This window comes from Rattus rattus, chromosome 14 (assembly GCF_011064425.1).
Source record: "Rattus rattus isolate New Zealand chromosome 14, Rrattus_CSIRO_v1, whole genome shotgun sequence".
NCBI classification, from domain to species: domain Eukaryota; kingdom Metazoa; phylum Chordata; class Mammalia; order Rodentia; family Muridae; genus Rattus; species Rattus rattus.
In genome coordinates this window covers 10,850,516-10,868,520 of record NC_046167.1, presented here as the reverse complement: position 1 = coordinate 10,868,520, position 18,005 = coordinate 10,850,516, and the positions used below count along the sequence as shown (strand labels likewise).

Below are 18,005 nucleotides of genomic sequence, written 5' to 3'. Positions count from 1 at the left end.
TGGCATTTAAACCTAAGTCCTTTGGAAGAGTAGCCAGTATTTATAACTACTCTCCAGCCCCAAACCCGCTCATCTTATCAGTCACTGAGATACAGCTGATCAATAACCAATCACAACACTTTTTTTTTTCTGAGATAAGGTCTCACTGTGTAGCCCTGGCTGGCTCAGAGCTCAGGGCTGCTTCTGCCTCCCAAGCCCTGCGGCTGATGGGAACACAGCCATGCCCAGCCCTGCTATGGTTGTCTGTAGAACTTATAGTGAGGGTTCATTGAAAAAGATGCCACAATGGGATTATGCTTCGATCTGAAGTTAAACAAATCAACAATGAAAACACCATTCCTCGGCAGTGCCGGCCATAGCTCTTCCGTGTGCTCAGACCTCAGTGTGGCTAGTGGCTGTCATGTCAATACAGATCTGCAGTGTTTCTGTCTCCACAGAGGCTCTATTAGTCACTGCTAGTGTGGTCTCTAATGTAAATATCCTTCTGTTTTCTTTTTTTACATATCCCCCAAATGGTTGTGATCTAGGGTCACAGTCTTAAAAAATAAAAAAACTTCTTGATTTTTGAAAAAAAAAATCCAACTATGTTTTCTTTTTCTTGTTAGACACAGACATAATGACACTAAGTAAGACATTCACATCAATGCCAGCGCGTGTTTACTCCGGTGGTCTCATGTGATGACATCATTTAGTGATGTCACAGCCACTGTAGCTTGTATAACTATACTTACTCGATACCTGCACGAGCATAAAACCAGTTACCACCTCTATCAGAGTTCGCCCTGCCATGAAGCGACTGGGCCTGGAGTTCCCATGTTTGTAAAAATAGCACCATTGGGGGCAGTAATTGAAAGTTGGTGTGTTTATCACATACGATTTGATGGGTTTGGAGATGGGCCCACACACTGGAGACACCATCCTGGCAATACCCATGTCCATGGCTTCAAAGAGATCTGCACTATCATGGTATACACTTGACACGACGACCCACCCTCTTAATGCCTTATTATACACAGTCTGTAGTGTTAGCGACAGACAGAAATTCGGGTCCCTCAGCTTGCAACCATAAGACAGTCGATGAGAAAGTTAGGTCTTCATTTTTCCTCTCTCCCTTCCTTCTCTTATTTCAAAGAGGGTCTCACTCTGTACCTCCGGCTGGCCTTAAACTCAATGGTAATCCTCCAGCCTCAGCCTTTCAGGTGCTGCGGTTAAGGCATGAGCCACCACGCCCAGCACATCTTCCTGTCATCACCAGATGCCGTATCGAGTAGCCGGACAAGAGGGAAAGTTGGGAGAGACTTAGAGACTGGAGAGTTAGCTTAACACCATTTTTTTTCCCCCTGAGAATAGAATCCAAAACCATGATGTGACTTGCCTCAGAGCGCGAGGACCTTAATGACAGTTATCGTACTGGAAAGCCACGACTTCTTGTCTAATATATGGCCTTACTTAGGACGTGCCCCCTTCCAAGTTAATAAGGTCTCAGTTGCAGCTGAATTTATAACTGAAGTTAGCATTGAAGAGCAATTAAATTAAGGGTTATTTTGAACTACAAGCCAAACTCTGATATATGGATTTTCTAATTAGTTTGGGGTGGGTGGGGTGTTCAAGCTTGTCCACCATAACTCATGACAATGTATTTGAGCGGTCTGCATCTTTTGAAGGGGGGGGTGTCCTCGAGGTCTCAGGCCAAGGAGTTCCAAAGATAGATAAAGAGAGTTGCTACTCAGTCACCTTCGAAGTGTAGCTGAAGAGAACTAACAACCATGTGGAGGAACAGGGGACAGCCATTCTTAATGTGGAACCAGCCACAGGAGCTTAACGGCCTCTGCAGTTCATCTGCCCTGTCAGAGCTGGGATGTGGGAGAACGTTTGCAGTGGCAGTTTCCAGCTCCCGTCACATGACAGAGTACATATGCTCCCACAGAAACTGCCCAGGGTTTCTGCAATAGGTCATTTCTAACTTTATTCATTTCCCTGCCCACTGATCAGTTTGCTAGAGAGCTCACGGTACTTGGGAGCCACACTGGTGTGTGTGTGTGTGTGTGTGTGTGTGTGTGTGTGTGTGTGTGTGTGTGTGTGGTTTGCACGTGTCAGTCCCTTCTGTTAAACATTTACACCTACGATGTAGCGGATGGTCAACAGGGGGCTAATGGTTAACACCAGTTGGGAGGCTTTTCTCGTGGATAACTCAAAATCAACCTTTGGCAGGCAGCCCTGAGCAGGAGCATAGTGTCTGGCACATGATTTGATTCATTTGCTAGATGTAAGTTGTCTGCGAGGGGAAGGAGGGGTGGGGGAGGGAAGGAAGGAAGGTCCCTTCTTCTGTACAGCCATTCTGGAGGTCCTGTGGGCAAACATTATACACAGTGTTTCGCCAGCCACAGCAAGGCTGCAAGCAACAGTCGTAAATGCCTGGCCTGGTTTGGGCAAGTTCTCTCTCTCTCTCTCTCTCTCTCTCTCTCTCTCTCTCTCTCTCTCTCTCTCTCTCTCTTCACTAGAGCTGTCCTTGGGGTAAGTGGGAATGAACGTCTTTAGGATGAGTTTTCCCTTTGCTTTCAGATGAAGAGACCCAGAGTCAGAGCGCCCAGCAACAGAGGAAAGGGATCCAGAATGAGAAGCCGCGGACCGTGTACGCAGAGCAAGTCTGACGGAGAAGGTTGTGCCGTTACTCCTTAGTTAATGTTTACCGAATTTAACACTCACCGGATGCCCTCAAAGGAGTCAATCTCGAGAGGGAACAGAAGAACCAAACTCTGAACCGCGGGAAGACAAGTTCTTGACTCCTGAGAGCTCGCCTAGGCTCCACACTTTTCTCTCTTGTCTGGATTTCGTTAGATTTACTCTCAAGCCGTTCACAGTTACGCCGTATAATTTCCAGACATATGGTAATGTGTATTCTCCAAGTCTTAGTTTAATTCCTACAGCTTCCTTACACAGTGCTCTCTCTATCTTTAATTTTAATACACTTGCTATTTCCTTATCAATAGCCCCTTTCTCATTTCTTTCTCCGAGGTGATCACATCTTTAAGATTTTGCCGTAATGAAACAGCCTTTGATTTTCTTTTCACGTCCTGAGCTTACCCTGAAAGCCGAATTCACCACTGAGGTCCCAGAGATCTTCCTCCTGGGTCCCAGCTGTCATGTGACATCCAAATATGACTCTACCTTTCCCTCAGCTGGCTTCCCAGGCCGTGGCTCCCTTGGTGTGCTTTTCCGGTAGAGAAACAAACTGACCAAGTATCAAAGAGTATGCAGAACCCCCCATACGTTCCTGTGGCTGTGGTCTTTCCCTTGTCGGAAGACAATGGAGAAGCAGGGGAAGAGGTAGGAAGCCCTTCCAGAAAGAGCTGTGAGTGGCTTCCACCTGGCCACCTGCAGAGGCTGGTGCCCTGACACTCCTGGGGGCTTTTCCACCCGGAGTTCTGTGCTGGACCCTTAACCGTGCCAGCGTCATCTGAGGAGGGACTCTTGCTGGGTCCTCTCCTGAGCTAGCATCTTGCCTGGGAATCCAGGATGGTGGTAGACACATGATCCTGTTCCATTGAGAGGCAATGCCATATCTTTTGGCTGCTGAAGCCATGACGTATGCATTTTGGGCTTCTATGTCCCTCACTACTGAGTGAAAGGGCATCATCCCCTTTGCTCTTTGGGAAATGGTATAGGGTGACAGAAAGTGCTTCCCTGTAGGTGTGTACAGGCGTGCATGTGGGTATTTTCAGTGCAGATGGACAAGATGGCACACGCTTCCTTACTCTCAGCACTGCTTTATCTAAAGGGGTGAAGCAACTTCCAGGAGGAGGAGCCAGGGCATCCCTCAGCAGTGTTATGGTGGCTGTCAACTCTCTCAAGATGGAAGAGGATCTTGATGTGCTCCAAACAAACACGCCCATACGACGGGGCCTCCGGACCTATGGTTCAGATGGTTTGCTGGTGCTTTTCATGTCGAGTACCAAGAATCTCAAGGGAAAGCGTTCCTCTGTGGTTAGGCTGAGAAAGTCCAACTTTTCCCATACAACAAATGAGATGATTACTGTTAATTGCCATCTCAACAGAGGCTAGAATTGCCTGGGAGACAGGCCTCTGGGCATGTCTGTGAGGGACTATCTTGATGACGTTAATTGAGGTTGGAAGGCTTGCTCCGTGCCTTGGCTGGGATCCTGGACTGTGAATGGAGAAAGGGGGCTAAGAAGCTGCATGTGGGGGCTGGAGAGGTGGCTCAGTGGTTAAGAGCACTGACTGGTCTTCCAGAGGTCCTGAGTTCAAATCCCAGCAACCACATGGTGGCTCACAACCATCTGTAGTGGGATCAGATGCCCTCTTCTGCTGTGTCTGAAGACAGCTGCAGTGTACTTATATAAATAAATAAATCTTTCAAACAAACACAAATAAACAAACAAACGACAACAACAAAAACCAAAAGAAACTACATGCATCCAGCCCTATGTGCTTCTTGACTATGGATGTGATGTGATCAGCTATTCCAAGCTTCTGCTACTCTGACCTCCCCAAGACGCTGGACCAAGCCTTTGGATTGTGAGCCAGAGTAAACCCTACAGTTGCCTTTTCTGGAGTATGTTATCACTTCCACAAGAAAAAAAATTAAGGTAATAATTAGAACAGAAGATGTGAGGAACAAGTACAAGCAACTGAGGATACCTCTGGCAAACTCCCGTCAGAACCCCTTAGTTGGTTACCCCAAGGGCTTGCCTAAGAAATCCTCACTCAGGCACCACCTAAAGCTCATGGCCACTCTCACCTGAAACTGAGTTCTCGTCTTACCCCTCACTCCCCAACAACCTAGAAACACCCGGCGCTACTGTTTTCCTTCTCTTTCGATTGCTTCACCACCAAATGTGAAGAACGTTTTCTGATCGCTTCGCTGAGCCTGTTGGGATGTATGTAGAGGCGATTCGGAGACTGCGAACACACTGGAAATGCCTGTGTATCTACAGTCGGAGCCACAAAGCTTGCTTCGGTTCTTTGGCATATTTCAGTATTGATGGTAGTACTTAGCAGAATTTCTTAAAGACATAGGTGTTTATAGTTGCCATGCAGATAATGGTTGTAATTTACAGCTGTTGGAGCTGGAAGGTTCACCTTCTTACTTTGGTTTATCTCAGTGTCTGGATTAAATATTACCTATGGCTGTTTCTTAAAGGGCGTTTTTAGAGGAGACTAATATTCGAACAACTGGACTTACCGTCTACCACCCAGTGCCTTAAGGCTGAAAGAATAAAAAGGCGGAGGAGAAGCAAATTTCCCTTCTTTCACCCCACACTCTTGGGGATGGGGGCTGAGCCTAGAATTTGCTATGTCGCTCAGCTGGCTTTGAACTCGTGATTCTTCTGCCTCTGCCTCTCACGTCCTGAGATCACAGGTGTGTCCCACCACCATTACTCACTTTGTGAATTAAGACACCCATTCTAACTTTCTCCTGCCCTGGGGATGACATTTACAGTACTGGCCTCCCTGGTCCTCGGTACTCCAGGCTGAGTCACAACTGCCACTTTTCTGCACTCTACCTTGCAGACTTCTCAGCCTCCGCGCCCACTGGGCCAGCTCCACACGGTAAGTATCCTCCTATGATTCTCTGTGGAGAACCCTGACCGATGCGGTGTATCTCATCAGACTGGGCTATGAGGTCATATGTAGGTGATCTCCCTGACTACCTTTTTGTGGTTGCTTGGCTAGCGTGCCCTGTTGCGCAACTCATAATGACTATACAGAGTTGCGTCTGGACATGGACGGGACCTCTGCAAACTTGCAGAGTTCCTCTTTGTCAGCCCCATGCCAAGCCTTTGGCATTCAAGTCATCTCATGTTTGCCTCATGATCCATGGAGGTATCTTTCCATTCCCATGGCACCCCCCCCGGGGGTGGGGAGGGTTCTGCTAACCGCTGTAGACAGCCTAGGTTGAGGTCCTGAGAACTGTTCTTCTCACGGTCTGCTGTGCACTGCCAAGATGATCAGTCCATGCAAGCTCCTTTCTGAAAGGTTGAAAAGGAAAGTCCTCCCTTGTCCCTGTTTTTATGCTCCTGGTAATGTAGACACACGCACAACATCTTCCTTAGCCAGACCGGGAGGTCAGGCTGGGGATTCATGAGGCTGATATTGCGAGGCTACTATTTATGTTGGGTCCTCGTCTTGTGGAACTAGATTCTGGGCTTCCCACCTACAGGTGCAATAAGGAAGCTCTTTGAAGCTTTCAATATAGACCATTTACTTCAGTATCAACAAGAACGATGGCACTTAGACTTCCAAGGCCAACGAAACCCAAGAGTAATTACACAAGGGATGAGCATGTGAAGTTCTGGGACCGAGGCAGCCATCTCAGACAAAGGGCTACATGAGACCCATACAGAACAGGGACTTTTCTTTCTCCAGTTTCCTCTTCCCTCTCTCACCGTTCCTGCTCTTCTTCAGCTTTTGAAACAAGATCTCGTGCAGTCCAGGCTAGCCTCAACTTGCTATTTAGCTGAGGACGACCTCCAACTCCTGATCATCAGGCCTCCACCTGCAAATTCTGAGCTTATAGAAACGGAGCTCCTCACCCGGTTCTGTCTGTTCTGTCACCGTCTGCTCTTGCTACGAGGGCAGTGCCAGAGTTTGATACAGCACCAAAGTCGGTGCGATTAAGTCACGAAATAAAAAGCAATTTTCTGTTTATCGGCTACATGCCTAGTCAGTCACAGGTGACGGGAGGCGGTGGTAAAAATCCAGTCAGAAAAATGGGCATGCCACCTGTCTCTTGCCCAAGAGCGTACTTCACTCTATCTGCACATGGAGACCTTAGCTTGTGGCTCAGCTGAGGTCGGTACTGAGACGAAGTACAATTTAACGGCAGTGGATACGAAGGGAGGAAAGTTACAAGGTTTAATTATGAGATTGACAACCACACGGCAGCCATTCTGAGCAGCAAAACTTAGGTCACCCCACCCACAGCAAATAAATATCAAACGACTCCTCTGACTGGTACAATTGAAAGGGTTTTTTTTTTTTTGGATATAGGAACCCATTTTCTTATCTCTCCCAGGTTTTGTGTGTGAAGCTGATTAAAGCTAGAAGTTAAAGCAAGAGCTTTTGAATTTCCTTTGTACTCTTAGGGTCCATAATTTTCGGGAATCGTTCTTTCTAAAAGATAAACTTTAAAGGGAGGTTAAACATATTAGATACATTTAGCACCGAATAATTCCATCTAAAGTAAAACTTAAAAAAGACATCGATTTATAGCCTAGCTTTTGTAGGGAGGTGAATGTGGTGGCTATTTTTTTTTAAAGCAGCTTGTTTTATTCGTTTGTGTGTTTGCCTGAATGTGTACTGCCTATGTTCATGGAGGTCAGAGATGAACATCGGATCACCTGGAAGTGAAGTTCCAGGAAGTTGTCAATCACCAAGGTGGGGCTAGGGACCAAAACTGGGTCCTCTGTAAGAGCAGCAAGGGCTCTTAACTGCTGAGCCATTTCACTGTTGACTAGTTTTAAAGCTTCTTTCTGTGTCTCTATTTCTCTCTGTCTCTGTTTGTCTCTGTCTGTCTGTGTCTGTGTCTGTGTCTCTGTCTCTCTCTCTCCCTCTCCCCCTCCCCCTCCCTCTCCCTGTCCTCAAATTTGCTAAGTAGTGGAGGATGGCCCTGAGCTGCCGACTGTCCTGCCTCCTGATGGCAGACATCACAGGTGTAGCCCTCGCATTGGTTTATGTGGTGCTTGCAATGGACCCTTGGCTTTTCTCCCCTTGGTTTGGTCAGCACTCTCCCCCAGTTGCCTGAACTCTTTTCAGGCAGAATCTTATTATGTAGTCTAGAGTGATCCCCCCGCCCTGGCCTCTCCTGAAGTTTGATTTCAGTCCTCACTACAGAACTCAGGGGATGGGGGACTCACCGCGGTCTGAGTGTGGAAGAAGAACTGAAGAGTCCATTGTCCCCAAATCGCTCCTGTCTTGTGTGACAGGTGGGTTGCCTCCTATGGGGTGACTAATGGACATCTCCAGTTGTCATGAGAAGTCACATTTGAAGAGGAAGGAGGCCAAAGAGGGAGGGTTTGGCAGGAGAACTCCTCTGGCTCCCAGAGAACACACAGCTTCTCGTTGGAATTTTCCATGGAACTGCACACATATTTCTAAAGGAGGTTTGTTCATCCCCTGGATGTGATTTCCCCGCACTGTCCACCTGTCACCATAGGCGGTTAAAAAGCATCACGAATGTTGGACAGCACAGCATGCAAGTCCCCCTTCTTTCTCACCAAAAGTGTATGGTGATAGCCCTGCTCTCACAGAGTTTAGTTTTTTGCAAGTTGGGTTAAATTATATTTCCTCTCTGATTTTCTTCTAGAAGTTATGAGTGTGTAATGGAAGAGAAAGTGAGAGAGGAATAAGCAGAAGTGTGCTTTTCCACTCCTGGGAAAGGAAGGAAGGAAAACTGTGTTTGTGGCTCGAGAAAAATGACCAACAAAATGAAAGACAATCACCCTCCCCGCCTGCCTGCGGATTGAGAGGTGAGAGGCAGCGTCTCTGTAGATGAGTGAAGCCTCCTTGGAAGGAAGTTAACACTCCAAACGGAGGAGGAGGCCACTTTCTCTCCGAAGCCCTGGCGATGAGCGTGTCCCAGGAGGAAGTGGGGAGTGTGTCCCTCCCCAAAGGTTGATATTTAGGTCCCTGTGGAAAGAGCTGCTTACATTAGAGCTTCCCCCTGGGCCGATGAGGCATTATTTTGGCCCATGTTTTCGGAGCTGCCCATTAGCTTTTCCTGGCTTACTTGTACTATGAAGGACAGACTGGGATTCCTTGCAACAGATAAAGCCACCTAAGGTAGAAACAGCTGGCAATGGAGGTTGACATCTCTCTCTCTCTCTCTCTCTCTCTCTCTCTCACACACACACACACACACACACACACACACACACACACACACACACACACACACATGCACATATACACGAATACATACATGTATATATACACACACACAGGGCAGGAGAGAGCATGGGTGGGAGTTGAGGGCTGGTGGGTGGGGGTGGGGATTCTATTCTACAGAAAAGGCAAATATGACAAACGGAAGAAACAGGAAGTTGAACATGCACAGTAACTAATGTAATTGGAATGATAAGAGATAGTATTATATTCCTAAGGCAATAAAGTATTTTTTTAAGACTGTAGAGGCTACAGGCTGACCCCAGGAGTCCAATATCAAATGTGTATTTTTATTTGTGTGTATGCGTACATTCCAGGCATGTGCAAGCGCCCACGGAGGTCAGTAGAGGGCACTGGATGCCCTGGAGCTGGGGTTACAGGCAGTCGTGGGGGAGGGGAGACAAAGTGGGTTCCTCTCCAGAAAACACTTTAACTGCTGAGCTGTTTCCAGACCCTAAAATAGGATATTTAAGAGTGCACACTTGCGCGTGCAAGACAGAGAGAGAAAAAGAGAGGGAAATGAGGGGGAGAGATAGATTAGAAATACAAAGGCATTCTCTGAAACATACATACACACATACATATATACATACTATATACACATATACATACAAATTACACATCTATATGATGGTTAAACATATATGCTACATATACATATGTACATGTACATATACAAACTACATATATATTTAACTATTTTAACTATGTTAAAAACCAAAAGAAGAGAAGAAAGGCATTGCTGACAGAAACCTCCCAGAAAACATAAAAGCCAGAAATGGAAACCTGGACACAGGCTGCCTTAGCTTCTGTTTTCCAGAACTTCCAAGAAGAGAGGAGGAGGATAAGAGAGAGATAACAGGGAAATAATCCAGAAAGGATATGAGTCTCCAGAAAAAAACTATCCACTCACTACATCCAAGAGATACAAAGTGTCTACCCAGCAGTCCCAAATTTTAGATCAAGAGGGAAGCAGAGGAAAGCTGCAAAGATCAGCTGTTGGGAGCTGGCCTGGGTGGGGTGGACACACCATGGGCAGGTGGGTGGACAGCACCTGATATTCTGAGAAGGCTGCTCTTTGGTATTCCTACATCTAATCAAACTTCTCGGCCAATGGTTCTCAACCTTCCTAATGCTGGGACTCTCACACAGTTCCTCATGCCGTGGTGACCCCCAGCTATAACATTATTTCCGTTGCTACTTCAGAACTGGTATTTTGCTTCTGTTACTATAACAAGGGGGCAGTGTTCACATCAACCACAGCCTCCTGTAAAGGATGGATCTGCATCCAGATAAAGTTTGCATGGGGCACACGCATGCACGCACGCACACGCACACTTGCAGTAGTTGATGACTTTGCATTTACCCAGAAGTTATAATTCATAAAGTATGGTTTTACATCCAATCCTGCTTCTTTCCACAGTAACTGTTCTTTACAGTAACTGTTCTCTACACATGTGTAACTGATCCACGTAAGTACGGTATGGTGCTAGTCCTGTCACATGCACCCGGATTTGTTCAGGGTGTATGTGATGGGGCTGGTGCAAAGTCATAGTGCCAGCTACTCATGTGATAGTCTCTGCAGGTGGGTGGACCTGCCCACAGATGATAGAGGGGTGGCATCTCAGATGCTAAAACCATCAGAAATCTGTGTTTTCCCACAGTCTTAGGCAACCCTAGTGAAAGGGTCCTTCCACCCCCAAGAGGTCCCGAACCACAGGTTGAGAAGCACTGTTCTAAGACACCATGAAGGGTGGATAAAGACATTTTCAGACGCATAAGGATATCCTTTCTCTAGATTTACTCGGGGATGCTGTCCAGGAAAACATCAGTGTAAAACAAACAAGCGAACAAAACCCAGAAGGCAGATGACCCAATACAGAGCGGGGGTGGGGGAAGACCCAGACAGGAAGGTGGCCTCCCACGAAGAGAGCTTCGAAACCCGCCAAGTTCATGTTGGAACAGGAGGGCAGAGGCTTCCAGGAGGAAGGCTCAGGAAATCAATAAATAGCAACAGCAGTCACAGAACTCAAAGCAGAGATTGCTGACGGGTTGCCCGTAACGTTGGGACTGAATACGAGATTGTATCTGGGAATCCGTAGGAACTGGGAGCAAAAGCCAAGGAAACAGAGAAGCCCAACAAGCGAAAACAAGACAAGGAATCCCTTTAGGTAAAAACAACACATTGCAAAAAAAAAAAAAAAAAAAAAAAAAAAAAAAAAAAAAAAAAAAATCCCAGCCGCAGGAGGATGCTTGGATTAGTCACAGTGCTGTGCTGATGATTGCTGTGGCTACGACCCAGAAGCAAACTCCTACGCTGAGAAAACCGGGAGAGGGAGAGTGTGGGTGGCTTCGGGGACGCCCTAATCCCAATCTGTTTTATGAGGAATTCAATAAATGGAGAGGGGACAGATTGGGGGACATCTTTAGAAACAGAGAGGCAAAGGGTAGAAGTAGCAGAACTTGGGTGTGGAAGAGGTGTCACATTTGCCTTCGAGAACGAGAACCATTTGCCCTTAATGGTTTATGGCAGTGTATGTGCTTGTGTATGTTGGACAGGTATGGCGGTCCGAGGACACTGTGTGGGAGGTGGTTCTCTGCTTCCCCTCTGTGTGTCCTGGGGTCACTCGGTTTCCATGTTTGGAGACAAGCACTGTGACCTGGGGAGCCATCTCACTGGACTCCCTGTTTGTCTTTAAACTGTTTCCTATTACTTTAATAACAACACACACACACACACACACACACACACACACACACACACACACACCACACACACACTTTGATTTGGGGATTAAACCCAGGGCCTCTCCCTAGTCATTCCTAGCTCTGATTAAATCCAGTTCCCGACTTCTTTAAATACATTTGAAAGAAGATGTTTCTTAATTTGTTTTTATGTTGTATGTGCGTTTTGTCTGCATGCATCTATGTATACCATGTGAGTCCCCGGTGACCCAGGTATGTGAGGTCTCGCGAGACTGGACTTACGGACAGCTGTGAGTAATGGGAACCAAACCTGGGTCCTCTGTAAGAACAGAAAGTGTTCTTAATTGCTGAGCCTTCTCTCAACTACCCTGCTCAGTATGGAAACTAGAACGTAATATTTTTAAATATAAATGGAAATGCAAAGAAGCAGGGTAAATATCTTATTTTACTTCAACAGCTTAGTTCTAAAACACTGTAGGAATTGGGCAGGTCTGTAATTCCAGCTGTTCAGGGGGTCGAGGCAGAAAAACGTTAAGTTCAAGGATAGCCTGGACTGTACGGCGAGTTGAAGGCTAGCCTGGGTGACTTAGTGAGATACTGTGTTTAAAAAAAGAAGGAGAGCGCAAGATGTCGCTGAGTGGTCGAGCGCTTGCCAGCATAGGTAAGGCACTATGCTCAACCTGGGGTCTGCAAAAGGCAAGCAAACAGGTAGGAAGAAGCACTGTGAGAGTCTCCCAGGAAATAGCAAGTGGCCTGATACTGAACTCCAGGCTAAATCAATATTTGGGGGCACGTCACCCTGGCTTCTGGGCTAATGTCTCAGTGTACACCTGGGGACATGTGGGTGGCACAGAAAATTGTAGCCGAGAAAAAATGTGTCCGAATCCAAGCGATTTATCAAGTGCATTGCACAGTGCTACTTGTCTTAGGAGAGTTTCCCTAGACTTGGGCCGGGCTTGCAATATCACTGTTTGGTCAAAAAGGAAAATGAACCTTGAGGTATTTTGGGGCAAACGTTCATGTTTAGTCCGTGTCGGCCACAGCAAAACCTGAATATCTACAACCGTGTGGACTTCTGTTTTTCTGTTACACGCTGTTGAATGTGGCTGATAGGGCACTGCTGTCTGGTCACTCCTAGTTCTCACCAACATTGGCTTCCTCCTTGGCAAATTCTCAGAAGGCTCAAAATGAACACACAGCTCTGTTAGTAAAATCTGCATGCTTGCAAATGAAAATATTTGGATGACTGAGGCAAACAGGTGGCCCTGAGACTTTATTCCATCTATACAAACTTTAGAGGACCTGTCCTCGGTCATTTGTTGGTCATGTTTGTGACCATGTTCCAGAATAGATTTTAAGAGGAGAGTCAGGGCTCTGGAACATTCCCTACTTTTTATTCAGCAAGCAGGCTGATGCTGGGGGGCACCTGGACATTGAAGGAGGCCAGTTCTGGAGGCCTGGCCGCTTGTGCCTGCTCTTGGGAAATCTATACTATTTGCTTCTGAGAAAGTAATCTTCTTGGTTTCTACAAGCTCAGCATGTATGACCAAGAGGAACTGAGCTACTCCAGGAAACAGCTTCCTTCCCCTTGATACATACGTGGGCACCAAGCAGGAAGTGGTCTGAGCGCCCTTTCAGAAGCGCAGGGATTTCTAGTCATTTAGTTTAGCTCACGTCTGCCACCTGGTGGACAGTGCTCACTTCTGTTCTTTATTTCTCAACTTTTTAAAAACCGAGCTTGGCCGTTCATTAAAAACAACCGAACCAATCCAAACCAAACCAAACCAAAATCTCACCAGATGCTTCTATAGTTTGAAAAGTATCTGGATATAGTATTATTCTTTCCACTCTACAATGAGAAAATTAGGGATTAGAGGGAGGAAGGAGTTCGAAACCTGCAACTGCAGTTACTGTCTTTTCCCGCCAGTCGGCAAAACTTAGAAGACTGTCACCTGAGTCCTCTGAGTTTGAGGCCACTCTATGTCGTAGTTCATCAGTTCCCACCAAGTGAGGCCTTTCTGCAGAGGTGAGCTTGATTTCCACCAGGCCCTCCGCCATTCTGAAAGGTGGGATTATCCCATGCAATCCGGGCAAAGAACTTCCCCAAGGGAAGCAGCAGCTAGCGGCTACCCCATTTCAGCTCTCCTGCTTCCAAGTTTGGTGAGCTACTATGGTGCTGCGAAACAGAATTTACTAAATATGAAAGTTGCAGGTCACCAGTTCTCCTTGGACTTTTCCAAAAGTATCCAGTGGCCACTTGACCAGTGACAGGCTCATATTTGAACTGGGCACACTCTGCAAACAGGGTGGCTTGGTGATTGCAGTTGGGCTCCCCTGAACCAAATGAGTGACTTTCTGTCCGTTAGCTGTGGAGGTCTCCCCATGCCTCATCTTCCTCATGGGAGAGCTGTGAGGATTCAGGCCATTCACGTAAAGCTCCAAGCCCGTGCTTCATGTGAGTCTCACAGGATGAGTGTATGACGAATAGATTTAACTGTCAACTTGACAGAACCTAGTATCACCTGAGAAGAGAGTCTCAATGAGGGATTGTTTAGGTTAGGTCTGTGGCCTGTGGATGACGGCCTTAACTAAGTTAATTGACATGGGAAGGCTCAGCCCACTGTTGGCGGTATCATCCCCTAGACAGGGGTCCTGAAGTGTAATATTAGAGCATACGAAGATGAGCTGAGCACAAGCAAGCAAGGGAGCATGTGCACATTCCTTTCTGTCTGCTCTACGGTGTGGATATGATGGGACTACTTGATTACAGGCTTGGAGGAAGTCACGCTGTTCTGCCGGCAGCTTGCCTTACCTGCAGTTTATCACTTATTTATAGCAATTAATTTATACATTACTCTTCCTAATCAATAAGACTGGCTTGTGGGAAACGTTTCGGTATTTTCTGTTCCCTTCGGAAAGTGAATGGGAGGAGCACAATCCTACCTTGTAGATGCAGGACTTGGCGTTCAGGAAGAAGAGCTCAATGGTAGCATTGTCCTTCAGATAGGAGATGCTTTCTATATAGAATCTGCAAGAGAGAAAAAAAAACAAAACACGTGTAAGGCACGGGGGAGTGGAAATCACTAAAGCTGAGCTCAGGGATTTTAGAGGACTGCAGTTTCCAGTGCTGAATGAAGAGAAAGCAAAGGGGCCTCCAGTCTTGTTGCCGTTGCCTTCTTTGAGGGCACACCATGTCTTACACACCCACACAGGCGTTTTCCTAAACATACATTCAAGGCCAATAAGCATATGAGAATACATTCTAGGTGTCTCTAAGCACCAGCGAAATGCAAACCAAAAGCCTAGTGAGATATCAACCCGTGTAACTCTAAGGTTCTAAGATTCTTGTTTTTCTACACAGTGAAGTCATTTTTACTATATTAAAAATATAATATTGGGATTGGAGAGACAGCTCACCAGTTAAGAGTGTTTACCTGCTAGAGGTTCTTCCTAGAGGTCCCAAGTTCAGTTCCCAGCACCCCCAACAGGTACCTCACAACTGCCTCTAACTGCAGTTCCAGAGGGTCCAATGCCCTCTGGCCTCTGTGGGCATCTGCATATATGAGGTACACATAAACTCATGGGGGTGCACACACATACACATAAATTAGTCTAAAAATAGCCTTATAACACATACAGGAACTTCTGTATGTAATAGCAGTCTTCCTCTAAGGACAAAGCAGTTCTAACTAGTAAGCTATTCCATAATAAGAGGTGTGTGTATGTGCATGTGTGTGTGTCTATGTGTATGCCTACCTATGTATGCAATGTACATGTAAACATGTGTACACATGCTTACGGAGGTCAAAGGACAAGCTTGAGTGTTTTTTTCTTTTAAGGAACTGTCCACGTTTAAAAACAAACAAACAGAACACAATCTCCACTGGCCCGGAGCTCACCAAATATGCTATGGTGGCTAGACAGAGATCCCTGAGGATCCAGCTCTGTTCCTCCGCCCTCAGAAGTGGGATTGTAAGCAAGTGCAACCATTCCTGATCTCAGGTGGGTTCTGGGAATCAAACTGAGATCCTCTTGCTTGTGTGGATAGACAAACACTTTACTGAAGAACCGTTTCACCAACTCTTGGCATCGATTTAAAACCCAACCCCAAAACCTTTAAAATACACACCACAGAGGAAAGTGTGTGTGTGTGTGTGTGTGTTTGTGTGTGCACATGTGCATGCATGTGCACGTGTGTATCGACCTAACAAGTATTAATAAACAAGCACTATACTTCCTGAGTTTTCATTTTTTTTTTTTTTTTTTTGGGCTTGGTTTTGGTTTTTCAGTGATAGCACATGGACTTCCTGCACATAGTTTTTAAGAAAACAAAGCCAACTTCAGAGTAGCAACAAAGCATGACTTATAGTCACCTGAACACGGGGTAGACTGAGGCAGACTGAGCTGCTCCAGCTAAGAGGCCAGCAGTCTCTCAGGTCCGTCTGTCCCACACTCCTCTCAAAAGCTTTCATGCTAAGTCTCCACGGACAGCTTGAATGGGGGTGTCACAGACCCGGGCTAACCATCACGATCTCAGACCCTGAGCTAGCCTTCAACTTCTCCTTCTTTACCCGGTTCCCAAAGTTCTGTTCTGCTATTTATTTATTTTTCCATCTTACTTTAAAAAAGTTCTAATCGTTGTCGAGCTGGGCTTTTTAAAGGAGGCCTTGTTCTGCTCAGTGGAGCAGCAGGCAGTGGTTCCACAGCTCTTGCAGTGACCGCTTACGAGCTTCCCTGGGAGGGGTGCAGTAGGACTGAGTCCCAAGGCACAGCCCGAGGCTGGGATGAGTGTCCTCAAGGCTGTGACAGTCGTATGCGTGTTAAGCCAAGGAGAACTGATTTTTTTTTTTTTTTTTTTTTTTTTGGTTCTTTTTTTTTCGAGAGCTGGGTGACAACCCAGGGCCTTGTTAAGCCTAGGAGAACTGAGCTAAATTCCCAGCCCCGAGAACTTATCAGATGGAGTGGATGGATTTCTCTCAAGATGAAACATGCTGAGATCATTTAAGTTTGCTTTACACACATTGATTCGGAGTTGATTAAATCCTTTAATCAGATAATGCACCCGTTTGGTCTAAGGAACCATGCAGGGTGTTTGAGTAAAACCCAGACTAGACTTGAAGAACATTGGTTACTTGGATTTTAGGAAATAGACAGGCAAGGGGGTTGCATAGAGGAAAAGTGGGCAAAATAAGAAGAGAGCACCCTGGCCATTCAGAACCGTGATAATGTAAGGTCCCAGTTGAACCTCTTACGGGACCTCTTGAGTGAGACTCATGGAGGCGGTGATCGATGCAAAAGCAAGAGGAGTTTAATCATTCTGACATGTTGGGGCCGTCTTACTTCAAGGGGAGATGACCCTGAGCAGACTCTAACAGGGAGTTATATATCTTGCAAACAATTGGGGCAGAATTTGCACGGTGGTAACTAGGCAGGGTACCATGTGCATTTGGTGGAGTGAGACAACTTTCAGGTCGACTCAGTTCAAGACCTTCAGCTGGGAGTCAGGTAGCTTTGTGTGAGTTTGGCTTGCAGCTCTTCCAGGAACTAAACCGGCTTTTTCCTTCCTGGAAGGGAGGAGGTCCTTGGGCTAGGAGGTTTGTGGTGGGAATTTTCCTACTGGCCCTAGATTGGCTCCGACTCTGGCTCTTTCAATGAACACTCTGATGGCGAGAATTCTGGGGAGGAAGTCAAACACGGGAGGTCTAACCTCAGGAATCGAATCTGTGTGACTTAGGGCACGACACATAGCTGTAGCGGGCTTCTCTTTTCCTAACTGTAGAAGAGAGTGGGACGAAATGGATCTCCATGGAAGAAGTCTTTTTATTTTTACACACCAGGAATGGATTTAAACTAAAACAGCTCCCTCAGCCTCCACACCCACAGTAGTAGTAGCAGCAGCAGCAGCCAAAACTGAATTTAGTGGTACACACCTGTACCCCAGCTGTGGGAAGTCCTGGCAGGAGAAATGAAGCTCAAAGTCCTCCTTAGCTACATAGCAAGAGTTTGAGGGCAGCCTGGGCTACACAGAACCTTATCTCAAAAAAAAAAAAAACCAAAAAACAAAAAACAAAAAACAAAAAAAAACCCAAAAAACAACAAAACAAAAAAACCCCCCAAAAACAAAAAAACAAAAACAAAACAAAACAAAACAAACAAACAAACAAAAAAAAAACAGAACAGCAAAAATCCCTCCTTGCAACAGAGAAACCGCACCCAGGCCCGTCCCATAAACCTCTCATCTGTAGACTGTACCCACCACCATTTTACAAATGTGTGAAGAGGCTGCTGTGGTGAATGTGGTGCGGGTTTGTGGACGGCTGTCAGTGAACCTGGTGTCTCTCAAGAGCCGGGCAGGTCACTTCCAACAACGGACGACAGCAGCTTCTTGCAAAGTC

General features: G+C 46.3%; 1 protein-coding gene across 1 annotated transcript in view; it reads right to left on the bottom strand.

Moving 5' to 3' along the window:
- Nucleotides 1-18,005, bottom strand: part of Frmd4a (FERM domain containing 4A) — a 314,400-nt gene that overhangs the window by 100,124 nt on the left and 196,271 nt on the right. The window contains exon 5 of the mRNA XM_032884487.1: nt 14,554-14,638. Within this exon, the coding sequence (XP_032740378.1) occupies nt 14,554-14,638 (85 nt within the window). The remainder of the gene's footprint in view (nt 1-14,553; nt 14,639-18,005) is intronic.